Consider the following 25,946-nt stretch of genomic DNA (forward strand, 5'->3'; position numbering starts at 1 on the left):
TCATGATCCTCTGAATTCATAAACGGGCTTTTACAAGCAGCCATTAAAAGAACAAAAGTACATAAATTAAGATCTAATTCAAAAGGTTAGAAATTACAAATAAATTATGGATTTTTTAATGAACAATGTAAGTTGCTACTGTAAAGATCCAGATCAGACATGAAAATTGATGTCAAAACCATAAATTGTAGCTAATAGAACACAAAGCTCTATAAACACAGTATGTGGTGATAGTGACATAGTCACTATCATAAAAAATAAAAAATCACTATCAGAAGCACATGGTTTATCTAATATCAGGAAACCTATTACTCTAATTTAACTCAAAGAGAAAACAACTATATAATCATTTATATATATTCTGAAAAGTCTTAAATTGACATTTAATATCTATTCTCTAATTTAAAAAATTTACTAAAATGGAAATAAAATGATTAAACAATGTACATCTCAGTTTGCTGGTCAGTGTCCTGTTTAATGGTGAACAGGTGGGAACACTGCTTTAAGGGCTAGGAAGATGTCTATAATCACTCCTCGTACTTGATATTGTTGTGAAATCCCAGCCCTGCAGTTAGAGAGGAAAATAAAATCAATGAACAGATGTAAAGGTTTGAAAAGGCAGTCATAAAAAATCACTATCAGGTTACATAATGGCATATTTGGAAAACAAACAAAAAGAGCTTTTTTAGAAGATAATTCAATAAAATGTCCCCTTATAAAAATTATATAAAAAATCATTAGCTTTCCTATATATGAACAAAACTTAGAGACAACAATGTAAGAAAGCGACACATTCAAACCAGACATTTTTTATTAAATCAAATTAATCAGAAATAGATATATAAAGAAAATGTTAACATATCATTAATGGGCTTGATTGCCAAACTCCTGTAATCCCAGTGATTTGGAGGCTGAGTCAGGAGGATAGCAAGTGTGAGGTTAGTCTGGGCAACTCAAAATAAAATAAAAAGGGCTGAGGATGTAGCTCTGTGGCAGAGGGTCCCTGGGTTCAATCCCCAGTGCCACAAAACAAAACACAAAACTTAATTAATGAAGTAAATGAAAAGACTATTTTAAATAGGTGTTCTAAATTAATCTACATATTCAAGTTAGTGCTAATTAAACTCCCCCAAATTTTTTAAAACCTTGTAAAAATTATTTTAAATGTAAACATGAAGTAAAATCAATTGAAAATAGTCAGAAAATTCAATTTAAAAAGCTGTGCTCTGGGGTGCTAGGGATGTGGCTCAAGTGGTAGCCCACTTGCAGGGCACCAGGTTCGATCCTCACACCACATAAAAAAATAAAATAAAGATGTTGTGTCTGCCAAGAACTAAAAAATAAATATTGAAAAATTCTCTCTCTCTTTCTCTCTCTCTCTCTTTGAATAAAGTCTATCTTAAAAAAAAAAAAAAAGCTGTGCTCTGGAATACTTGCCCTAATATAATAAATATTACAATAATTAAAACTGTGTGGTATTGGCAAAGAAAGTCTAAGAAAGAGTCTAAGGAATTGAGCACAAGAGTTTCATTTAATAGAATGTAAATAAATCATTTAATAAATATTGTTTAAGAGCTAACCATCTGGAAGAAAAAAAATAGCAACTCTACCTTCACATCTACATCATTTTTCCATTTGTAGATTTTTTCTATTACTGTATATAGTTAGATTTTAAATGGATCTAATATCTAAATGCAAAAATAAAACTAAAAATATAATAGAAGAAATTATAAAAATTGTACAAATAATAAAGATTTAAAAGACAAATGAAAAATTGCTAAAATATTATGCTGAATTTTCCAGGAAACCTCAAAATTAAAAAGAAAAATGTTTCAGTAGAAAGCAGGAAAAAGAACATGAATAGGCATGTCACAAAGGAATAAAATGTCAATAAGCCTATAAAAATTGTCGAACTTTCCAATCATCAAAGAAATAAAAATCAAAACATACAATACCATATCTACTATCATAGTTGCAACATTAAAAAAAATTAAGAAATCATATTTTGAGTATAAGAAACAAGCATTCATGTACACAGGAACAATGTTAGGTTTACACTACCTTTTGAAGAGGAATTAGTGTTATATGTAAAAATGTAAACTTTTCATAACCTGGAGACATCTAATATGTATCTGAAAATTCTACTTCTATAAATTTATTCCATAGAGAGTACACAAAGAGTTAAAAATAATCTATACACAAATATATAGACAAATAAACATACTTATAAACAAAGATGTTCACTACAGAGTTGTTTATAATAATGAAAAATTAGAACAATTAGCTCATCAATACAGAACTGGTTGAGTATATTACATATACATACAATGGAATGTCATAATCATTACAAATTGTAACAACTTTTTTTGTGGTACTGGGAATTGAACCTAGAGGCAATTTACCATTGAGATACACCTCCAGTCAAGGTCTCCTTAAATTGCCAGGCTGACCTTAGACTTGCAATACTCCTGCCTCAGTCTCCCAATTATAGAATATTTATTGAAAATGAAAGACATCCAAATTATAAGTAAATAGATTGCAAAATATCATTCTCAATAGGATGCCATATTTTTGCAAAGTTAAACATCATATAATAATAGATGTAAAAAGAAAAGTTGGACTGTATGTTCTCTATAATAGGTGGTTGTCTCTGGATGATGGGATTTTGGAGATTTGCTTATTTGTGTATATAATTTTTTCATCGGATAGCTGGGTTTTTTGTTATTTTTAAAAATATTTCTTACAGAAACCATAAAGAAACTTACATGCATATGTGTACATGCACACACACATGCAAGCCATGAGGGGGAAATGGGAAGGTACCTCAGTGGGTCATCAAAGCGTACAGTGGCCGCGCAGTGGAAGATGATATTGACAGAGGACAGGAGTTCCTTCACGTCCTCTTTGCTGATGGCTAAGTCCTTCTGATTGAGATCTGCATAAATAGGTTTAATCTTCTCATGCACTTTTGGACAAACTTCTTTGACTTTCTCAAATAGCTGAAACATAAACATAAGTCAATAGACAAAGACCATCATCATCTTCATCGAATCATTCTTGTTTGCACTGACTTGTTTTATTATAGTTCTCAAAAACTGGTTTTAGTCATAATGTTAACATCACCCAAGGAAGGTGTCTGCCTGCTCAAGAGCCATCTGTTTTCCTTCATGCAGTTCAGTTTAGCAAATTCCTGCTTCTCTTTAGAAATATTTGAAAAGTCAGTTCCATTACCAAGAAGGTGTGTACTTTGAGCTCTTCCTGGGGTGGAAGGAGTGACAGTAAGCAGTTATCATCCATGTCCTGCCTTGATCGTTCCCATTTCTGGCAACTTCAAGTTTACATATGGTAAAACTTTTAACTTTGGCTGGAAAGATAATTGTTTTCAGTGTAAAAATTACCAGCCTATATCACAGCCTTTACAAATAACTAGAATAATTACCCAGGACTTGGTTAACTGGCTCAGATTAGCAGCACAAAAGTGATTAGAAAATAAGAAACCCACCAAATTTGTAATGAGTGAAACAAAAAATCTTATGTAATCTTTTTCTAATATAAATAGAAGCTAATGTCTAGTAAGAGAATTACATGAGCTCAGGTACTTTGCGGGGGATTTTAACAAATTTTTTTTTAAAAAAATTCTAGTTTCTTTATAAAGGGAAAAAAGTAGTATTTTTGGCTTTTATTACATTATCGAAATGGAATAGATTCTCTTCTTTCCCTTCTACACAGATTCTTAGGTTAAATTGATATTTTCCACTTTCTCAGAAACACAATTTTAATAAAAATGATCTTTCTTCTGACTTATTTTGATAAATGGGATTTTACTGTAGTATCTGCATGGCTAAATCTTTAGAACAGTTAAGAGTAGAGAAATTGGTCAGTGGTTTTTAAACATAATGTAGTAGTAACAGACACAGTCCTCTTCTCCCCTTTAACTCCCAACCTATGCTTCCATCTTGGTAGCAGGCTTCTCCCCTCCATTACAGATCTATCCCAGGACGGGTAATAAAAAGGAGAGTAATGAATTACAGTAGATGGGGTAGAGAGAGAAGATGGGAGGGGAGGGGAGGGGGGATAGTAGGGGATAGGAAAGGTAGCAGAATACAACAATTACTAATTGGGCATTATGTAAAATTGTGGATGTGTAACCGACGTGATTGTGCAATCTGCATTTGGGGTAAAATTGGGAGTTCATAACCCACTTCAATCTAATGTATGAAATATGATATGTCAAGAGCTTTGTAATGTTGTGAACAACCAATAAAAAAAATAAAAAATTAAAAAAAAATTGAATCAGGTCGTTAAAGAAATCACGTCTCATTTGTATCAGGCAAGAGCAGGTTCAGAGACCATCCTGGGAACTCAGTGAGGATGACTAGGGAAAGGAGTCAAATCTGTATGCTGCCCAGGCTGGTTAACACACTTCTGTCTTTGAGCTAACATTTTTCTACACTGTAGAATCAGTCCTTTGGTGTTACTGCAATTCTGAAAATAATTTAAAAGTTAGGTCAATCCTCAGTGGGGTTTTTTGACATCCGGGATTGATAAGATTATTCAAGTATCCTAGGAACAATTTCAACAAAGACATCATTCTGGCTCTTCCAGAAAGATCTTTAATGGTTCCTTTAATCTTGATCAGCATACTAAATTTGTCCTTTCATGGTCAAATGTTGACTGTACGAAAAACACATGTTGGATATTTTGGATAAGTGCATGTGAAATTTGTACAATTTCTCTTTTTTGAAAAATTTGTAGAAAGCTCCTTTTGAGCCGACGTCATATTCACTGGACATTTGTTTAAGGTTCTGTAAACTCCTTCAACTTTGGCTTGTGATGAATCCCTGCACTGGAGAAGGATCAAGAACTGGGTGAGGGATGGAGGTATCATATTTCTATAATGCTTTTGAAACAATGTAGAGACCTCGAACTTGGATTCTTAGTGAAGTAGTTATCCACATGACCTCACTTAGGAAGAATCACAGGCATCTACTTTCTGGGGATCATTGAAGGTAATTATTCATTTTCTAATCATGAACGTTTTCATTTTACAGAATCCCAGTCTTCAAATGTAACTATACTATTTAGTCCTAAAACACACCAAAAACTTGCTTAATATTTTTGTTTTTTGAAAAAAGGATAAGATACTTTCAAATTAAAGCAATCTCTGTGGAATATCTGGTGTTGCAAAGTGAAAGAGACTGTAACAGAATTTCCAATGTGCCAAGCACCAGCAAGCAAATCAATGGATTCTGTAAATTGGCTCTAATCTGAGAACAATTAAACACAAATAAGTACATGTACATCAAAGAAAAACCCCATTATGCTCAGTGTACAGCAAAATTTCAAAATGTTGGGATTGTGCTAGTTTGCAATTAATTCCCATAAAATGTAAAGGATTAATCTGGAAGTTTTTATTGCTTCAGTGAGGACCATTTCTATAAGACCATAAAGCAGCATGATGTAGTAATGTTATTGGCCTTTTCTTTGCAGGTGTTTAGTTCAAAGTGATTTTTTTTTTTTAGTTCAAAGTTAATTTGTTTAAATGAATTGGTGTACCTTTTAGGGATTAATTTTATGCCTTTTAGGAACTGCTTAACAGTGATAACCTTGAAAGGACTCAAACCATTTCATAAAATGTTATCTTCGATGGTCTGAAACTGAATCATGTCTGTGAATGGAGGTCACAGTGTGTAACTCTGCACAAGTCATTGTCCGAAGCTTCCCACTGTATTTCATAGATGATTTACTTCAGGGGAAACCAAGGGCTTATTGAGAAATTCACATTTTTCCAGAAAAGATGATGTGAAGAGTCCAGTGCAACCTGCCAAGCTTTGCCTGCTTATATAAATCCACTTCCTGGTGACATCATTCAAAAAACTTCTCCTCTTCTTCCAAACCTTGAATTTTGTCTGGCATTCTCAGAATTTGCACTGCAAACATGGTACAATATAGTTGTAGACCTTCCCTTATCTAAAGAGTATAGCTGAATGGGAAAGCCCAACTATCTCTGATATGCTCTCAATGAAAACTTTCTTTTTTTTTAAGAATCTGATCTCACAATCATTCTTAATTAACTATTAAGAGTGATGTAGTTAATTAAAAGTGAAGTTTTATTTTCCAGGTATGGATATTGTCTTCTTGATGTTATCTCAAGGAATTACTCAGAGTAGATTATTAGTGATTTAAGTGATTTATCCTAAATGAATAAATATGGGCCATCATTGTTAAGGCACTAAAAAATGTCAGAATTTCTTTGGACTTCACAGCTGAATGATTTATTTATAATTTATTATCTGTTACAGTGGCAAAGAGCCACTGGGTCTTTTGAAGTCAAGCTATATTGAAGATAGCAATATAGAAAAATCATCAATCTTATTTAGATTTGTTTTTCTTTAAATATTTATTTTTAGTTGTAGTTGGACACATACATTTATTTTATTTATTTATTTTTATGTAGTACTGAGGATCAAACCTAGTGCCTCGAACGTGCTAGGAGAGTGCGCTACCACTGAGCCACAACCCCAGCCCCCTAGGTTTGTTTTTGATACAATGGAAAGCTGATTGGCTTATCATTAAGTGAGCACATTTTTCATAACTAAGACACTAAGCAAGCAGTACCTACAAACCCTGAGTACCTACTAATAGAAGAGCACTGGTCTGTGGTGAGTGAGCATGTTCACAAGAAAACACATGAAATCTGCCATGGTTTCCTTAGAAGCTCTTTAGATTTTTTAAAAAAATATTTTTATTAGTTGCTGATGAACCTTTATTTTATTTATTTACTTACATCCAGTACCTCATATGTGCTAGATAAGAGCTCTAACACTGAACCACAACCCCAGCCTAGAAGCTTTTTAGATTTTGTGAAATATTAAAAGATAATTGGAAGATATTAGAAGATAATTGGAGGATATTAGAAGATAATTAGAAGACAAATGCATGGAATCAAATTTCTAATAAAGTCAAATATTTAGCTCTGATAAACAATTTTGAAACTAAAAATGAACTGAACTTATTGGCTGTCATAATTTTGAAAAATTCATGACAGCTTTATTGCCTTATTTACTTGCTGTTTAAAAAGATAGGTGTTTCATTTTCCCCACCATGACAGTATAACATGTTCATAGTAATTGTATTTGGAAAACTGGAAATAGATTACTGTTTTTAATTTTTCACTATTAAAGAGGGTTCTTTTTCCCTTACCATAAAAGTAATATGCTTATTGTAATTGTAATTTGAAAATGCCAAAATATAAAATTAATCCAAGATTAATCTGAGCATTTAGGGTAATTAGTTGAGATTATAGTGAATATGGATATGCATCCTTTTTTACACTGAATATATTGCAAACATTTCCTCATGCCATTTACTATTTTATAAAACATGATTTTTAATTCAGGCCTACTAATCCAACACATGTATGTATTGTTGTTTGTTTAATCATTCCTCTGTTATAGAACATTCAGATTGGCTCCAGTTTTTGTTATTATAAATAATACTGAAATAAATATATTTGTATATTATTTGTGTGTTTCTGGTTGTTTCCTTAGAGTGCCACCTCAATTATCTTTGATAAAATCCTCAAGAATTTATCATTAATTCAGATACTTCTCCCTCTATTGATGTCTCTTTAAGTGCTCAGAAAATACTTCAGAAACTTAGTCATAAGTATGAAAATGAATCCTCTTTTATGATTCTTGAGTCTCACTTCTGTGTGGCAAATGGATTTTTTTTTTAAAGTTTGTTTCCAAAGTATCTCATTCTTAATTGTCTCTCTTTGAAAGCAAGGAAACAGGAAATGAGAGGTGGTAGCTATGTATACCATGAAAGGAAAAGAATGAAGCAGATGTATGAATTTTGATAAATAGAACAGATGTCTTCTTGATCATATTTCCTGAGGACAAATTGGTAACATTTTATTATATTTATGTTTATTATATTTGAAAGAAAAATTTGCAAGCCTCCTATGCCTGACAACAGTATGTCTACCTACCTTTAGGAGCATTAGCGTACTTATGTTGAGTTAGAATTCACTCATTACTATGGATGACTGGGGAGAAATATTTTTTGAAAGCTATACTAAGGGGGCTGGGGCATGCGTGTGGCTCGGTAGTAGAGCACTTGCCTACCATGTACAAGGCTTGGGTTCAATCCAGCACCATGGGAGGAAAAAGAAAGCACTACTCCAAGGACCTACTTAGAAATAAGTTATACTCAAATCACTGTGTTCATGTCAAAATAGTCAGTTAAATGGCATTTTATCTAAACCAGGCCTTAATTCATATTAAATACTCAATAAATATTTGCAGAGTCCAAAGCCTCCCCTGAGAAACTAACACAGATAAGAAAACTCTTCAGAGTTAGAATGAACAGGAATGAGAATGGTACACCAGAAATGTAGTTTGACTGGACCCAGACAAGACCTCTGAGTAACCTCCACACATAATGTTGTGGAAGTAGATTTGTCTGAGACTAAAATTCGTAAGTGATATGAAGGCAATGTCAGAGAAAATCTCTAACTCTTCTTAACTGCTTGACATGTTTCCAATCATCATGGGCTTCATTCTGGTGAGTATTGTAGTATGTCTTATGGATTCTGTCTTATTTTATACTTTATTCGATTAGAGTTGGAGGAAGGGGCCAAAGTGCAGATTGGTTATTCCAAAAGTGGGCCGCTCCAATCAATTTTCCAATATAGGATTATTACTTAAGGGCATGTACACATAAAAATTTCATTTCCTAGTAATTCTGTTTTATGCTTTCTTAATTTAACACTTGGTGAAAGTAAGAGTTTTAAGTGTGGCAAACATGACAATGTTTTTTTCAAATGGAAAACCAATAGCACACTACCTACACCATTTTCTCTTTTTAATTAGATATCTAAGAACTTTTCAAGGTCATTACTCTCATGCGTTACTGTGATGGCCTCCACATTTGGCATAGTGATGACACTTAGTAAGTACTCAACCAATATTTGTTGAATGAACAAGCTTAATGAATTTCATTTCTGGCCAGTGTTTAGATGATTGTGTACCTAACACACACTCCTTCTTCCTTTCATCTCTTCATTAATCCATTCTCTCATGTCTTTCATGTGCAACAAGCTGTCATACTGTGTGCCTGAATCAGGAATTTCTTTTTACTTGGGTCTAGATCTAGGCTCAAGAAACAAATAACTTTAAACCTGAAAATTCCATTGGTTCCCACACTTACAGTTGCAGAATGAGTTGTGAAGGTGTGAAGACATGGAGACGAGTATATCCGACAGCCACTTCAGAGGTACAGTCAGTGGATAGGAGACAAGGAAAGGCCTTCCAAAAGGTGAAGCCGTTGGCCACAAAAAAATGATGGAAAAGAGGGTTCCTTCCAGAGAATAGATTTGGAAGCTATTTAAGGACCCTACTAACCCACAGGGAAAGGGAGCCTTCTCAATTCATGCCAAATAGGATCTCCTAATAGTTATAATCACTCTCTTACATGTTGTTGAACACATTCAACTCTTCTGAGCTTTGTTGACACCATCTCTGAGTCTTCTTCTAGACACATGATTTTGAAGCATGTCCTTGTTATTGATCTCTCTCTCTCTTCTTTTTCTTGTAAGGCTTTTCAAAATCCTTACATATATATTTATTTCTTACAAAACTTCTATTTCACTGGACTATCATTGAGGTCAATCACCAAGTCTGTTTTATTTATCACTTTATCCCCACTTTTCCTCCGGCACAGGGCAAAGTGCTTGGCATGTACTTGGCTCTTGAAATATATTGGCCAGATTCACATGCTTGTTTGACTGCTTCTAGAAACTTTCTTTTCATTTTGAACTTCTACGCATCTCCTTTGTCTCTAGCTCAGCCGTGCATTCAGATTATTTTATAAAAACACATTTTACCTAATATGTTTATTTGTTCTGCATCAGAAGGTATTTTTCTGATTCCCTATGCCAGGAGTTGGCAAACTTCCATAAAGGGCTGCACAGTAAATACTCTCATCTTTGTGAGCCATATGATTTCAGTTTAATTTAACTAATTGAACTTACCACAGATCTCACATATATCTTTCCCATCCTCACCAGCATCACTTGAGTACATTATTATTATTATTATTATAAGAAATCATCTCACTGGCAGAGGACTAAATAAATAAATAAATAAATAAATCAGCCCTTAGTTGGAGTGCCATGCTATAAAAGCAGAACAAAATTCTCCCCCACATTTGACTAAAAATATGGAAAGCTAAGTCCTTCCTAGGGTCCAGGCACAATTCTAAGTGCCTTTCCAATATTACTTCATTTACATCTTACCATAATTCAAAAGACAATGACTATTATTGTTTCAATGTGGAACCTGAGGTTAGGTTACATAAAGTCACATTGCTCAGTGGTGGAGAGTTGATGCCAACTCTGTCTGGCTTCAGGAACAATGTGCTACTCGGGGTATTTATCTCTCTTCCACCTCTCAGAAAGTCTCAATTATCATTATTATGCAGGTATTCTCCACTCTTCAGTAGCTACTGTGCTTTAGAAGATGATCTCACCTTCAGGGAAAGGCTGACTGACCTAGAGACACTCATCTCTGAACAGTGATTGTCTTACCTCAGAGGTTTCTGAACATATCAACCCATGGCACACCTCAGGTCACAGGGGTTGGCTAGAAATGGACATGCAACTCTGCCCTAACAGATGAGAGATGAGGGACAGTCAGTGAGGTTTTCTGGAAAAGAAGCATCATCAATCTCGGGAGACCCAAGAGAAAGCTACCTCTTATCATTCAAAGATTGCCATATATGCATGTGTGAAGCCTGAAACCATGGCAACCATCTCATTCCTAAGGGCATCAAGCCACAACAAAATGGCAGAGCTGGAGACACAGATGGAGGCAGCCAGAGCTCTGGTTAAGTCACAGTTGCTCACCACTCTAGTCTTGGACTTTTCATCATATAATCAATACTTTTGGTTTTTAGACCAATTTCAGTTATTCAAGTCTTTCAGAATCTGGCCTCAGCATATTTCTTACATGTCTGCTCTGAGACTTCACTTGACTATGTAATTTTTGTCTTCAATTTTCTTTTTACCTCACCAACTAGTGGCACATAGTAAGCACTTCAATAAATTTCTGCATGCAAATCTGGATGACAATATAGTCTTACTCTACAAGATTCTTAATCATCTATAAAAATGCTATCTGATAAAACTAAGCCCTAAGCAGCTCAGTGGGACCCTGTCTCAAAATAAAAAAAAAAAAATAACAAGAACTGGCATGTAGCTCAGTGGTAAAATATCCCTGGGTTCAATCCCAAGTACCAGAAAACAAAAACAAACAAATAAAAAAATCTATATAATTTAAGAAACACAGTCTTAGCTCACTTGTCTTTATTTCAAATTTTCAGTTTCAAAGTAAATATGGGCAATAATACCTTGCATTTCACAGATGGCCAATAACTACTTGTTAGGTAATTCCTTATTTTCACAGAGCTTTATCTACAGGCAGTTGGCAATAACATCCTTATACTCTGAAGCATAATGATTCATGTAGTGGACAGTGTTGGGATACCAAGAAATGAAATCAAGCACATAATTCTTTTCATGGAAACTTTTTACACAGATTCCAGATAGTGCCAGGAAAGTGGTGCTTGTGTAACCAATAGCTTTTTTTTTTTTTTAATATTGTCAAGTGATAGATTCTGTTCTTGTTTCCATGCAGACATTATTATTGTGGTAAATCACTATGTCTACATGCCCATGTCACATAGCTAATTGATAGTGCTGAGATTCAAACCCAGGTCAGCCTGACTTTGAAGCACTATCTGATGATTACTGACAGTTCCCAGATTATGTGATGCACCTGATCTTGAGGCCCCACTTTGAGGATCATTGTTTAGAAAAGGTAACAGCTGATAACAAATAGAGCAACAGTGGAAACAAGTGTGAGGATTTACAAGGCAGTTTCAAGATGTTGTACCTAGCATAGTCAAGATGTCCAGAATAACACTAATGTTGCTGGGTTATCAAATACAGTGCTTTGAAAGGAGCAGCAAAAAAAGCTTGTGCTGACCACAAGACTGTCTGCCACAAGATGTCTCTAGAAATGCTTAGCTGGCAACAGAACTGAGTGAACTGATGAAGGGTATGTCCACTACGTGATGAAAATAAAGTCCACTGGGGAGATATATATATTTGAGTAAAGCTGTGAAAAGAGATCGGGAGTTTAGTCTAGGTTTTGTTTTTATGGTGTATCACCTTTTTGGTCTATTCTTAAGAACCATTAGTTATGAAGGCAGTGTAGGTTAGTAGGCCTCATGGAGTCACACTGGGGCTTTTAAAGTCTGACTTGCTTATATACTAGGTGAGGGAGAAGAGGACATCATTGAATATCCAACATTTGGGGAGTGGGGAAATCACCTCAAACTTAGATGAAAATCAGTGAAGAGTTCAGATGAACTTGTGACTGACAGATTTCAAGCCAGGAACATCCACTCTAGGAGTTTTAGTGTTTTGCCTATCAGTAATTTTCAGAATAAGATGATATCCTCATCGTCCTGGATGGAATCTAGCACTCTCTTCCCTCTTTTGGGAAAATATCATAGTCGGTAGCTATCTTAGTATCTCCTTGTCTCTGCCTGCACAGATATTCTAACCCCACATGCAGCTTGGGGCTAGAAGGGAACACGCAGGGAGTCACTGTGCCCTAAGGCATTGCCCACGCACAGGGATCTTCCCCTGAGGCATACCTTACTGTTGAGGATCTGGAAAACCCTTTGCTGCAGGGTTTGGCCAGCCTTGGGTCTCACAAGGATGTAGATGACTTTCAGGTCAGGGCTGGTGCGGAACAGCTTCTCCATGAGCACTTTGCCCAGGAAGCCTGTGGCCCCGGTGATGAGGATGGACTTGTTGTCATAGAAAGCTGCAATCATGGACATGATTCCTCCTCTTCTCTTTTAGACCACTGAAAAGGGGTTCCTAAAAAGGAAAAGAAATAGCAAAAGATTACCGGTTTAGAAGTTCTAAAACTCAAACATCACTTAAAATATTTTCTCTGGTAGAGGAGCCAGGGGCTGGGGTTGTAGCTCAGTGGAAGAGCGCTTGCCTAGCATTCGTGAGGCACTGGGTTCAATCCTCAGCATCACATAAAAAAGTAAATTAATAAAGTTATAAAAAGTATTTTAAAAAGAAGAAAAAAAAAACAGAAAAAAAGTCAACAAACTGCCTTCTCAACTCTGGTCAAGATCCCTATATTAGTAACTACTTAAGAATAATGATTTTTCATAGCCATAATTTATATTTTGAAGATGTTGGGGGCTATGTTCTTAGGCAAAATTCTTCACATTCATGGGATTCATTCATTCATGAATTTACACAAAAACTAATTTTGAGCACCAGTTATGCCTGATTCCATGCTAAATTCTGAAGATAAACAGAAAGAACACATAAGATTTACTTTCATTCTTGCAGGGGAGGCCTGTGACACAAGACAAATAAATTCATAAACAAGATAATTACAGACTGATACAAATGGTCTGAAGTAAATAAAACAGGGGTTAATAAATCACCAATGCTATCCACTTAAGGAAATCTGCATTTCAAATCATATTACCTATATTCACAAGTTATTATTTAAGCCTCTCTTTTAGATGGTTGATGTGAGAAACATTATTTTGTAAAACCCATGTTGTGCCAACAGCAATTAATGATGTTTTTTGACATATTATAATCCACCCACTGATTTCTTAAGAATTTTGCACTTAGAAAAGATATTGAATGTTCTTGCCTTCCTGGCTTGAAGCTCAGAAAAGTTGTGTCACCATGTTTGGAAGGCAGTATAGTATCCTGGATTAGCATGTAAATTTCAGCAGGACTCCGAGAAATCAAACCCCAATTCTAACACCTATGAGCCATGTGGCCTCAGGCAAATTATTAAATTCTCTAATGCTTCAGTTTTCTCATCAAGAATATGGGGATTTTGCAAAAAACTTTTCTTAATAGTTCCATGGTAAGGATGAAAATAAGTTAACTCATGGAAAACCCTTAGAAACACAATTGCCTATATCATGTACTCAGGAATTGTCTAATAGTATAGTCACTGGTTTCAAAAATTTCTTCTTAATGGTTTCTGCCTTTCTTTTTGACACTTATTTCTTATGTATTTCATGTAAAATCTTTTGGAAATAGATGACTTATAATTCAATCACTCATAAGAATCAAGTAAAGTATTGTCACCAAATGTGACTTCCTCTTACCTCTTCCTTTATATATCAAATGTTTAGGTAGCCTGAGCCTTTAATACGGTAATCGGCATAAATGGTCATGGGTGGCAGGGAAATGCAGGTAGAAAACCGAAAATATACTGTTATTATATTTTTCTCCAAGACATAGTTTTGCAACACAGAGTTTATAGTTTTAGAGAGAAAATAAGATATCTTTAATGAGACTACTTCTTTATGCTTTCTTTCTTCTTCTTCTTCTTCTTTTTTTAATGAGTCTATTTCTTTGGTAAGAAAAAATGGTTCAATATGTCCCCAAATAAAAGAATTTGCCTCTTCTGTCTATAGTCCAAATACTTCTTAAACACAACAAAATCCATAGGAGAATACATTGAGGGCTTGAATAGGAAAAGAAAACATAATCCTAGCCCTCATCATCATGACGTGGTAGAGCAGTTGGGGCCATGATTCTAATCAATTCAAATGGTTCTGAAAAATGTCTAAGAGAATTCTTTCTTTTATTTCTTATTTCCAATCTGAATATATGGGTTGATTCCTCAGAAACTCCTATACAAAACTCTCTGTAGTCCCATTCCCTACATTACAATTTTGCAACATTTAGGAATTGTTAACACTTAATATAATTTGTTAAAAGTGAAATTAATTATTTCTAAAATTGAAATAATTTCACACTCAGTAATGGAGTACATACAATGCTAGGATGAGGACTGTGTTTAGAACAGTATACCCTGCCTTTTACACCTTAGACTACCAAGGCAGAGAGCAAAGAATACTTTCTTATGCCTCATGCTCATGATATGGCTTGGGAAAAGGACAAATCAAGATATTATCCTTCCCAATCATCCTGAATAATTCAAGATATCTGATGTTTAAAAGAAAAAGAGAAGGGACTGATGGTATTCAGCCTGTGTATTTTTATTGAAGATCTACTATATGCCACACACTGCCTCAGCACTAGAATTAGCAATAAATGGGCCTTATATAACTTATCTTTGTTTTTTAAAATTTCTGTTTTAGTTGACATATCCAGCTGGGATCCTTCATTTCTATTCTGGAGCATTTCTTTTCTCCTTATGATCATTAGTTTTCATGATCAGAGTATAGAAAAATAATTTTTACTCTCCCTTTGGTAGTAAAACAGGACCAATCTCATTCCTAGAGAATAGATGTCAAAATATTGAACCATTATAGCTGTATCAAATTACATATCTGTTGCAAGTTTCAATGTATGGGAACTTTTGGGGGGAAGGGTTCTTAAATTAAGAATTTTAATCCTAGGAATTCTGCATAAGGCCTGTTTCCAGTTCTGAGACAGTGCCTGGCATATAGTAGACAGATAATAAAAACATGCAGCCTGAATTCCATCACTCCCTTCTCTTTCAAACACTAGATATCTTGCATCATTCAGGATGATGGGGAGGGATAATATTCTGACTTAGGCATATCATAAGCCACTTAAGGAGACAAGTTTATCTAAATGTCTTGGTAATCCTTTGGGAAGAAATTTTTTTTCTCCTTTAGTAAGTATTTACTGAAATTCTGCCATATATTAGGCCCTGTGTTAAATATTGGATTAATTCTACTGCATCTTAAATCCTTACACTCCAACATGAGTTATCTTGGATGTAAGAAAATAGCACTGACATCCATCCCACATCCAAATCACAGAACACAGTCATCTTTGATACTTTCCTCTTTCATATTTTCCTAGAGCTAATCATGTCACTATGTTCCAAAAATTCTACCTCTTAATATGTATCAAGTTGTACCCTCCTCTCTGTTTTTACAGGGTTATTACAGGCCTCCATGCTTTTTCAATTTCTTATTCAATTAAAATAAACTGAAATGGTTTCTTTCTCTTCAGACTTGACTTTTTCTAATCTAGTGGCTTTTCAAGCCATTAGTGCATAAAATTCGTCTGGAGTACGTATGAAAAATGAAGATCTCCAGTTATCATCTCAAACTGACTCTGAAAGTTAGTCTTTTTTTTTTTTTTTTTAAGCACAGGAAGTGATTTTCCTGTAGGGTATGAAGGTCCACATTTGAGAGAGTCTGTCTCATTACTGATAGGGTACTCCTTTCCAAAAGCAAATGTTACCCGTCATTATCTTCATTGTTAGGAGAGAAATATTTTTATAAGGAAACAAGGCACTTTGCCTCTTGGGTACCTTTCTCTTGGTTAGGGTTTTTCAACCTTGGTGCTGCTATTGATCAGATAAATCTTTATTGTACAGGCTGACCAGTGCACTGAAGGAGGTTTAACAGCTTCGTTGTCCTCTAGGAAATAACTGCCACTCGGTTTCCCCAACCATCCAAGTGTAAAACCCAAAATGTACTCTAGACTTGGCTAAATGTGCCCTGGAGAGAAAATCGCCCCCTTTCAGAGAGTCATTGTTCTAGAACTTTAAAATTTTTATATTGTATAATATTCAGCACATCCTTTTAAAAAGTTCAAGTTTAACACTTAAAATTTTGCTTGGTAGGCTAAATACAAATATGATCCATCATCAATACTTATTTTTCCTGTAGTGAATCATTCACAGCTAATTACATTTGCCCAAACAGATTACATGTGGGTGGAAAATCTTGATAGTGTTCAAAGTGGAGAAGGAAGAATTTTCCAGAGAGAAGTCTTTTAACTTTAACCAAATTTTTAATTTAATTTTTAAATTTTAACTGAATTTTAAACACAGAAATTACTTCAATAATTATGCTATATTAAGGAAAATAATATACAAAACCATATTCAAACCTGTATAAAAACAATGTCCATTACAAATCTCCAGGATTTCATCAGTGGCAGAATTTGGGGGGGAATGCAATAAATAATAGTAGTTGTATAGTAGTGTGATAAGATTAAAGTTGAAGAGTGTTGTTTCATGTCTGTGATATCTTGTCATGATTTTAAGAAAGGTAATTTAATAATATATACTTTAAAAAGAAGTGTTTGGAAATTAGTGACAGTAATGTATAGTCTCCTCTTTTGCTATAGGTTATAGAAATGTAGAGAAATTTGCAAAACAAATTCCTCGGAGTAAGGTCTTCTGTGATTTTAAAAAGTGTGGCCCAACTGACATTACCTACTGTTAGGGGCTGAACTGTGTCTCCTAAAATTGAAGTTAAAGTCCTAACCCCAATGTGTTGGTATTCGGAGACAGGGAATTTGGAAGGTGATTTAGGTCAAGTGAGGACATGAGGGTAGAGCCCCAATCTGATAGAAGATGTCCTTATAAGAAGAGGAAGAATGATCAGGAGCTCTTTCCAAGCAGGTGCACAGGAAAAGACATAGGAAAAAACAGTCTGCAAACCAGGAAGGCAGGCCTCAGAAGAATCTGATTGTTCCAATGCCTTGATCCTGGACAGCTATCCCCTGTAACTGTGAGATAATAAATGTTTGTTGTTTAAGTTGCCTGTGTTGTGGTATTTTACTAGGGTAGCCTGAGCTAACCAATGCATACAAAAATACACATCAACAGGAACTGTGTTAACTTTTGACTAGAGAGCAAAAATAACTCTTGACAATAATTCATATCAACTTTGAAATTCTGGAGTAAATATTTACAATGAATTAAATGCATTGGCCTCATTTTCCTATTTTATAACATAAAAGTACAATGTTGGTTCTGAGTTTTCAAACATTTGTGAAATGATAGACAGGTATTTTATGATGAACTACAGAGACCTCATTGATCTTAGGCCTTAAAAGTTTATGTCAGTCACATATCTGTTTGTCAAACAATGGGGGGAAAAAGGTTTTCATCAGAAAGATCTTTCTTTTTATTGCTTTAGTTTCCTGAGTACATTCTGAATTATGCAACTTAGCAGTAAACTTAGGTGCCTTTCACTGTGAGCTTAATTTTTAAAGTTTTTCTGGTAGAAAACTTGACAGAATATTAACCTCCAGGGTTACTTGTTGGCAGCTGTTGGGAATAGGCTTTACTAATTGGATTAGTGGTACTCCATAGTCAAGAAAAACCAATTTGGAAACAGTCCCAGCTGGGGAAGGAAGGTCCAGGCTGGCTTCAAGAACACCAAATTTAGCAGTCACCTCAATACCTTCTTCCAATTTGTTTCTGTTAGCTCATTAGTAAGTCTTAAAAAAAAAACACGTATAACTGAAGTGAAAAAGACATGACCCAAATCCATCATTTCAATATAATTGATTAAACACATATGTTGAGTATCTACGTGTGCTACATACTGTTAGGTGTGAATAATGAATAGGCAAACATCCTTGTTAATTAATTGGTAAGGCATTATAAAAGATGCAAAGTATTATTGTTTCTAGGAAATGAGTTTAACATCAATCTGCATATAAAGATTATAAAAGGACATTAAGACAGCCACAATCAAATGTAAATCTTGATACGTCCTATTTCCTCTTGCTGCTTTATAAATTGAGGCAGATTACAAATAAAAGAATAGTTGACATACTGACCCAATGAAAACAGAATAGAAACCCCACTGAGTGAATAGAAAGCCAATAGATTTTTTTCAGACTTTGCTTAGAGTAAGACTCTTTAAAAGAGATGACATAGATTATTGTTGTATTATAGTTCTCCAGAAAAGAAACCGACAGGGTGTGTGTGTGTGTGTGTGTGTGTGTGTGTGTGTGTGTGTGTGTGAGAGAGAGAGAGAGAGAGAGAGAGAGAGAGAGAGAGAGAGAGAGACTGAATGTGTATAGGAATGGGAAAAGATAGAGAAAAAAGGAGATTTTTAAGGAAAGATTTTAAGGAATTGGCTCACACAATTATAGAGGCTTGGCAATGTCAAAATCTTCAGGGTAGGCCAGCAAACTGGAAATCCAGGAAATATCTTCCGCAGGTAAGATTCAAAGGCTATCTGTTCTTCTTGCTCTAAGGACATATGTCTTTGTTCCTTTTCAATAGGCTAAATGAGATCTGCCCACATTGTGGAGTGTAGTCTGCTTTACTCAAAATTCACCAATTTAAATAGCAATCCCACAAAAAGTACCTTTAAAACAACATCTGTGAATGTTTGACCAAAATATCTGGGCACAATGGCTCAGTCAAGTTGACCCAAAAAATTAACCACAAGTCCACTCCTTGCCAAGTTGACAGCCAAATGCATCTCTTTTAACCATATATAAGCTCTAGTTAAAAACAATAACAATGTCATAATCTTACATGGTACAAAGTCCTGAATCTAAATTGCAATCTTTCCCCAAAAGAAGGTGCAAATTTCTTGATTGGTGTTTACTTTTTTCCTTGATATTTCATGACACAAATACTAAGATGGAAATTAACAGTACTTAAATATTGCAATGGAAAGCCAATTCATTTATATTACATATGAGAGAGGGAGGAAAACAGACATCTGTTATGCGTACACATGTTCTTAATAAAAGAAGGAAGAAATGCTCATGAAAATCACAGTCCATATCTCTGTCTCAGCTGGTGTTTACACCTACCTACTGGTATTACCTATTCCCTGTTTCCTTTGTCTTCAACAGCCACCTCAGCTGGCCATGGTTCTTCACTTGGTGAGGTAATCTAAACCTTCCTGGAGGATCTGGGCCACAGTGGTCCTGCCTTGTATTGGGTTTTGTTGTATTTTTCCATTGACCTGAATTGTAGGGTATGGTAATAGTAAGAGACATTCTTTCTGAGATCTCCTGTATTCCATGCTCTTTCTTACCTCTACTGTAGAGTGGCAATCCAATTTCCCTTTAGTAGTCAGTATCAACCACTCTACCGAGCACAATAATGCCCTTTTCTGCCCATTGATTTGGTCTTGAGGAATCTGAAGTGGGCAGGCAGCAGTCTTAGTTTCTAGGTCAGTGAATTTATTATTTTCTCTCTTGCTGGAAGTTCCCTCTGGAAGGAACACTTCTAGTCCAGAAGAGCATAAAGTCATAGGGAGAGGAAGCAAAAAGTTTGCTGGTGGGTCACTATGGGTAACAGTGAATGATGCCATTCTCGTGTCTATCCCTTGACCCTACACACAGGAGTCCTGGCTATAGGAGAAACAGCATCATATAATAGACATGGATTCAGAGTATACTCGGCCTTCTGGAGAACCTTGCTCCAGTGCTGCAAGGTATCACCACCTCTCTGGTGCTAAAATTGAGTCTTTGATAGGCCATTCCACTGTTTTATCAAAGTAAATGCTTCAGGATGATAGGAGATATGGTAAGATCAGTGAATTTAGTGTTAACTGGCCACCTGCTCACTTTGCTATGAAGGGAGTGATGGTAGTTAAGGTATCCCAGAAATCCATGGAGGTAGTCTTGGTAGGAGCATTCTGTGCAGGAAAAGCAAACTGGTACTGTGTATTCCAATAAGAACAAAACACTTCCCCTCTCATATAGAAGCAGTCCAGTGTAATCAACCTGCTGCCAAATAGCCAGCTGATCACATGTGGAATGGTGCCATCAGGGAAACAGTGTTAGTTTCTGCTACTGGAAGATTGGTTCTTGGCAGAGGCTATCAGCCAGAATGGCCTAAGTGAAAAATGTGTTCCAAATCCGAAAAGGCCCATAACATCTTGTGCCTCCTTTTTAATTTTAAAAGGGGCCATATTTGACAACATATATTCTTTACCTTAGAAGGAATACCTTAACCTGCCCCACACTGTTCCTTAGCCCATGCAAATCTTCATCTCTGCCACCATGGTCAGTTTGTTCTTCAGCTACTGGGCAATGACAGGAGTAGCCAGGGAAAGAGATGGACTGATATCCATTGAACAGGTCATCCTGTTCACAAGACTATTAACATTCTCTGCTGAAGTCACTTTGGTTAGTAGTTATATGGGACACAAATATATTCATGTTTTTCATTCAGAGAAGTCTATCCATATACATCTTTCCCAAATTTTCTTGTCCCTATATTCATTCATATTCCTTCCAAGTGCTTGACCATCCAGTCAAATCATTGGCCATTTCTGGCCATTTATACATCCAAGCAAAATGAACAACCAGGTCCCCAAAGTTTGGCCTATTGGGGGAGGGCGAATTTTCCTTCATCATGTCCTTGAGGGGTGTGTTAGAAAGGGGCTGTATTGCTGCAGCTGTTCACTTTTTATGGTGTCTGCATATCATGTACCACTATCTATAACCAGGCCCACATATTTTATTCATGTCACCTAATCATAGGGTACTCCCCATGAAGCCATAGGTACAGACTGGAAGAACGAATGCCGCATAGTAGGGTGGGGACCATGGGCATTTTTGTTACTTCTTTTTTATGTAAATTTTTTTTATGTAACTTGTTCATGCCTTCAATTTCTGCTCCAGCTCAATCAAACATATACTACCTCCATTTAATAATGGAGCATTGTTACACAAACCCAACTTTATAGCTTGAAGGGATAACACTCAGTTCATGATGGCCAGCTCAGGTCATAGTAACTTGGTGGCCCAGGGTTAAGTATTCAGTCTCTACTAAGGCTCATTAGCAGGCCAACATTTGTTGCTTAAAAAGTGAGTAGTTGTCTAAAGATGACAACAGGGCCTTGCTCCCAAATCCTAAGGATCTGCACTGTAATTAACCTACAGTGGACTTCCAGAGGTGCCAACCAGCATTCCTGTCTGCTGTGGACACTTCAAACACTATTATATCTGTTGGATCCTATGGGCCAAGTGGCAGAGTGACCTGCATAGCAGCTTTGACTTGTTGCAGTGTTTTCTCTTATTCTGGATCCCATTTATAACTAGCAGCTTTTGGGGTCACTGTGTAAATAACCTGGAGGAACATACCCAAATGAAGACTGTAATCCAAATCTAAAGAGGCCCATTACATCTTGTGCCTCCTTTTTAGTTATAAGATGGGCTAAATTGACAATTTATAGCCTTTTCCTTAGAAGGCATATCTTGACCTGTCCCACACCACTGAACCTGTAGAAATTCCACTGAGGTACAAAAGGCTTGAATTTTTGTCAGATTTTCTATTCTCTGACAGGCAAATGTCTTACAATTAATCCAGAGTGGTTGCCACTTCTTGTTTTCTAGGCCCACTTGTCAAAATGTCATCAATATAGCTGACCAGTGTGATATCTTGTGGAAGGAAAAGACAATCAAGATCCATGCAAATTAAATTGTGATATATGGCTGGAGAATTGATACTGCTGAGGTAGGGCATTGAAGATGAATTGGTCTTACTAAATGAAAGCAAACTGCTTCTGGTGATCATTAATAATAGGAATAGAGAAAACAGCAATTGTCAAATCAATAGCTGCATACCAGGTACCAGGAGATGTGTTAATTTGCTCAAGCACTAAAGGAGCATCTGGTACGGGAGAAATAGTTAGGGTCCCTACTTGGTTAAGTCCATGATAATCCACTGTTGTTTTCTAAAATCCATCTCAAATGGGGATATGGTAGGGAACATAATGCCTGCATCCTTGATGGTGGCACTGATTTTCACAATCTCTCCAAATATGTGGTATTGCTTTTTGTTTAATATTTTCATAAACAAGAAGTTATTCTAGTGACTTCCACCTGGCCTTTCCCTCCATAATGGCTCTTACTTTACTGGCTAGGGAACTCATGTGAGGATTCAACCATTTGTTGAGACTATTTACTTTAATTATCCATTCTGTAACTGGGGAAATGACCACAGAATGGGTTTTGGGGTCCCACCTGACAAAATGTGAGTAGGGCCTCGAGAAAACTCCACTGTTATCTGACCTCTATAGCCTCCTACTCTGACTGGAGAGTCATAGTGATATTCAGCTCTCCTGGAACTAATGTTAGTTCAGAGCTAGTGACCAAAGTCTGATTATTTCCTTTCCCTAAATGCATAGTTTTCTGGGTAAAAGATTATAAGTGACAGGGAAGCTGGAAGAACGATTCAGAGTATAAATTTTTGGCAGGGTCCTTCCTCACGGGGATCTGGTCTCCCTTCTTTCAAGGGATTCTGGGTCTTCAGGCTGGCTCAAGTCTAGGAATTGATTAAGGGGCTGTGACTCTCTGTTTTTATGGTTCAAACTAGATTTTTGCTCAGTTGATCAGGCACTTTTTTTTTGCTTATACAGATCAAATAAGATTTAGTAGATATCCCATCTATTTTGTTTATAGAAACATCATGATTAACTAGTCAATAGCATAGGTCTCTATAAGTCAGACTCTTCTGATTACTGCTTTGACTCTACTGTCCATTATGGTTAACTGCGTGCACCTTGCTTTTAGCAAGGTGTTTAAGTGATACCCCTTGTTCTTGTTCTCCCATGGATCAACAGTGTTTTCAGTAGATTGAGTTCAAGATATACCAGGATCCAATTACTTCCACTGCATTTAGATTGCCCAATTCAGTGGCAGCAATTGCCACTTTCAATTCTGTGCTACAGGAAGAGTGATCATAGGACTCTTCAAGGATGCTGAGGCTCCCTTCACAAATGTATCCCTGTGGCCCAGTCAAGTTTACATAAAATTAATTGAATTTTTCTCCTACCAAATTCACGATATGTAGGATTCCTCTAACAGTTTTAATAAACAAAATTTTTGCTTGATCCTTGGTTGCTAAAGGTAAAATATTTGTTGTAGGAAGAAAGTTTTATTAATTTGATTTGGAATTGTTTCTTTGGTTTGTTTTTCAATTGAATCGTTCATTACTGAAATAATTTTATCGTCTTTAAATTATTCTACTTTAAGACTGCCTCAGCTTACATAATGAAATGAATTGTATGAGGTATAGTACAGACATGAAGAAGACTGATCTAGGAACTAGAAAACCCCTACAGTAAATCTGATCTGTTGCTAACTGGTCACGTAACTCTGAATCTTGAATCCTGACAGCTCTGAGAGTCAAGTTTCCCTCTTTTTGAAGAACAATATTCTTCTTACTTTGCATAGTGGTTTTAATAATCAACCAGGACAGATGATTGCTCCACATAGTCATAGCAGTACATGAAGATGTCTTTTATATTCAGGATGTTACATGTTAAGACTATTAATTCTACTTTGACTCTGAATCCAAATACCTTGTGATTATGGGTTAGTATATTGAGGACACATCTTGTTAACTCTGAATAGCTCATATAACACTTGAAAGAGAGTCTATATTTTATACATCAGTCCTCACATGCTGGCTATATAGCACAGTACCAAGCAATGAAAAGTGGTACAATAAATATTGTCAAGCCAATGAACAAATTAGTCAGGACTGATGATACAAAGAGTCAATAGATGGTTCACAAATACTAGTGGGAATCTGAGTGATTTGAAGATCTTGTTTAAAATGCTCTTTACTAGACTCCATTTTCTGAGATTCTGATTTAGAAGGGCTGAGATTGGATCCAGACAGATGCATTTCAATGAGCATGCCCACTGATTCAGATGTAAATGGTAAGGGAAAAGCTGGCATAAGGAATTTGATTCTCTTTTAATCCTAGATTATACCTTGCACCTTAGACTATATCCTCAATATATAATGATTCCCCTTTTTTTCCTAAGTAACACATAGAATATTTGGCTTACTTGAAAATTCACATTCTAATACTAGTAGAATATAGATACACAGGAAGCAGCAGAGCTTGGCTCCATTTTAGCCAGAGCATAAGTTTTTAATGATCTCATGTTGCACTAAGGTAATTTTCATGGATGATGGAACTTTCTATGTATTTCCTACAGGCATCAGAGCTCACATAAGTCCCCCCAAAATGCATGTATTGAAAGAGGTAAAATAGAGACTTGTCTTTTCACATAAATAAATAAAACTTCTAAAAATTATTTTCTCTGGGTTTCTGCTTTTCCATACTAAAACTTGAAACAAATAGTTACTTAAAATATTTTAAAAATATAATGAAAATGCATGCAAAGATCATACGATAGCATAACAATGATTAATAAACATACTGTATTACTGTGGAATGAAAGGGATATATGTCAAAGCAGACTAATTTCCTCTCACAAGATACAGTCATTTCCTTTGCTTCCCACACGGGTTAAGAGATGTAGTCAGATTCATTCAAGTGGAATTTAGAAATAAAGTTTGAGATTTCTATTTCCTAGTCATAGATCTGTGCCTCAACCTTTTATTCAACCAAAGAAACTAAAAACAAAATAGTTCATATGTGTGAAGACCTTTAACAAGGCCTTGATTAAAAAGAGATTGATTTAACATCATGAACTCTATATACTGAAAAGACTATTGATCCATGAAAGAACAAGAACAATTGCTCTATCACTGAACAAATTATTGCTTGTATCCAAAGATTATACTGTTTATATATAAAAACACACTATTCTTTTGCACATACGTGAGTTACCAGAATTTGTTAATGTCAATGACTAGACATAGTATTTATTAACTATATCCAGTGAAGGACAAAATACCAGTCTCCTCATCTAGTGAGATTCCAAGAACTTAGTCATTGCCATATATTAATCGCTGTTCTTGAACCATGTAGGAACTTTAATTTTTTAAAAGGCTGTTATATACATGCAAATTATTTATAAGCAGAGTGAATGTAATTTGGTAAACTGGAAATCCTTATTTCTTAATATAAGTTATTGATCATAACCAATGTCAATAAATTGACAGTATCCCAAGAAACATCTGAATAAATATGAATATAGTATTTGAAAATATGCACTTAGGCTTTTAGAAAGAACTAAGTTCTGAATTAAAGCTGATATTTCCCCTATTGAAATTCTCTCACTAGGACCTTGTTCCATGTCAAAAGAACATAAGCCACAATCACATTTATTTTTCTTTGAAGAGGGACAATGAATTCTATTAAAAAATCAACAAAGATTTTAGACATTTGTC

General features: G+C 35.5%; 1 protein-coding gene across 6 annotated transcripts in view; it reads right to left on the bottom strand.

Annotated features, from left to right (window-relative positions):
- The window catches only part of Far2 (fatty acyl-CoA reductase 2), a 133,227-nt gene that overhangs the window by 29,911 nt on the left and 77,370 nt on the right, over positions 1-25,946 (bottom strand). For 5 of the 6 annotated variants that reach the window (XM_005339930.4, XM_040280850.2, XM_040280849.2 and 2 more), the window contains 2 exons: positions 12,727-12,955; positions 2,824-2,999 (listed from right to left, as the gene is read on the bottom strand). In XM_005339930.4, coding sequence (XP_005339987.1) covers positions 2,824-2,999; positions 12,727-12,915 — 365 coding nt within the window. In that variant the 5' untranslated portion in view covers positions 12,916-12,955. Of the gene's footprint in view, positions 1-2,823; positions 3,000-12,726; positions 12,956-18,963; positions 19,173-25,946 lie in introns of those variants that run through there. The other variant, XM_078014972.1, reaches the window with a different exon arrangement.

Source organism: Ictidomys tridecemlineatus, chromosome 6 (assembly GCF_052094955.1).
Source record: "Ictidomys tridecemlineatus isolate mIctTri1 chromosome 6, mIctTri1.hap1, whole genome shotgun sequence".
Taxonomy (NCBI): domain Eukaryota; kingdom Metazoa; phylum Chordata; class Mammalia; order Rodentia; family Sciuridae; genus Ictidomys; species Ictidomys tridecemlineatus.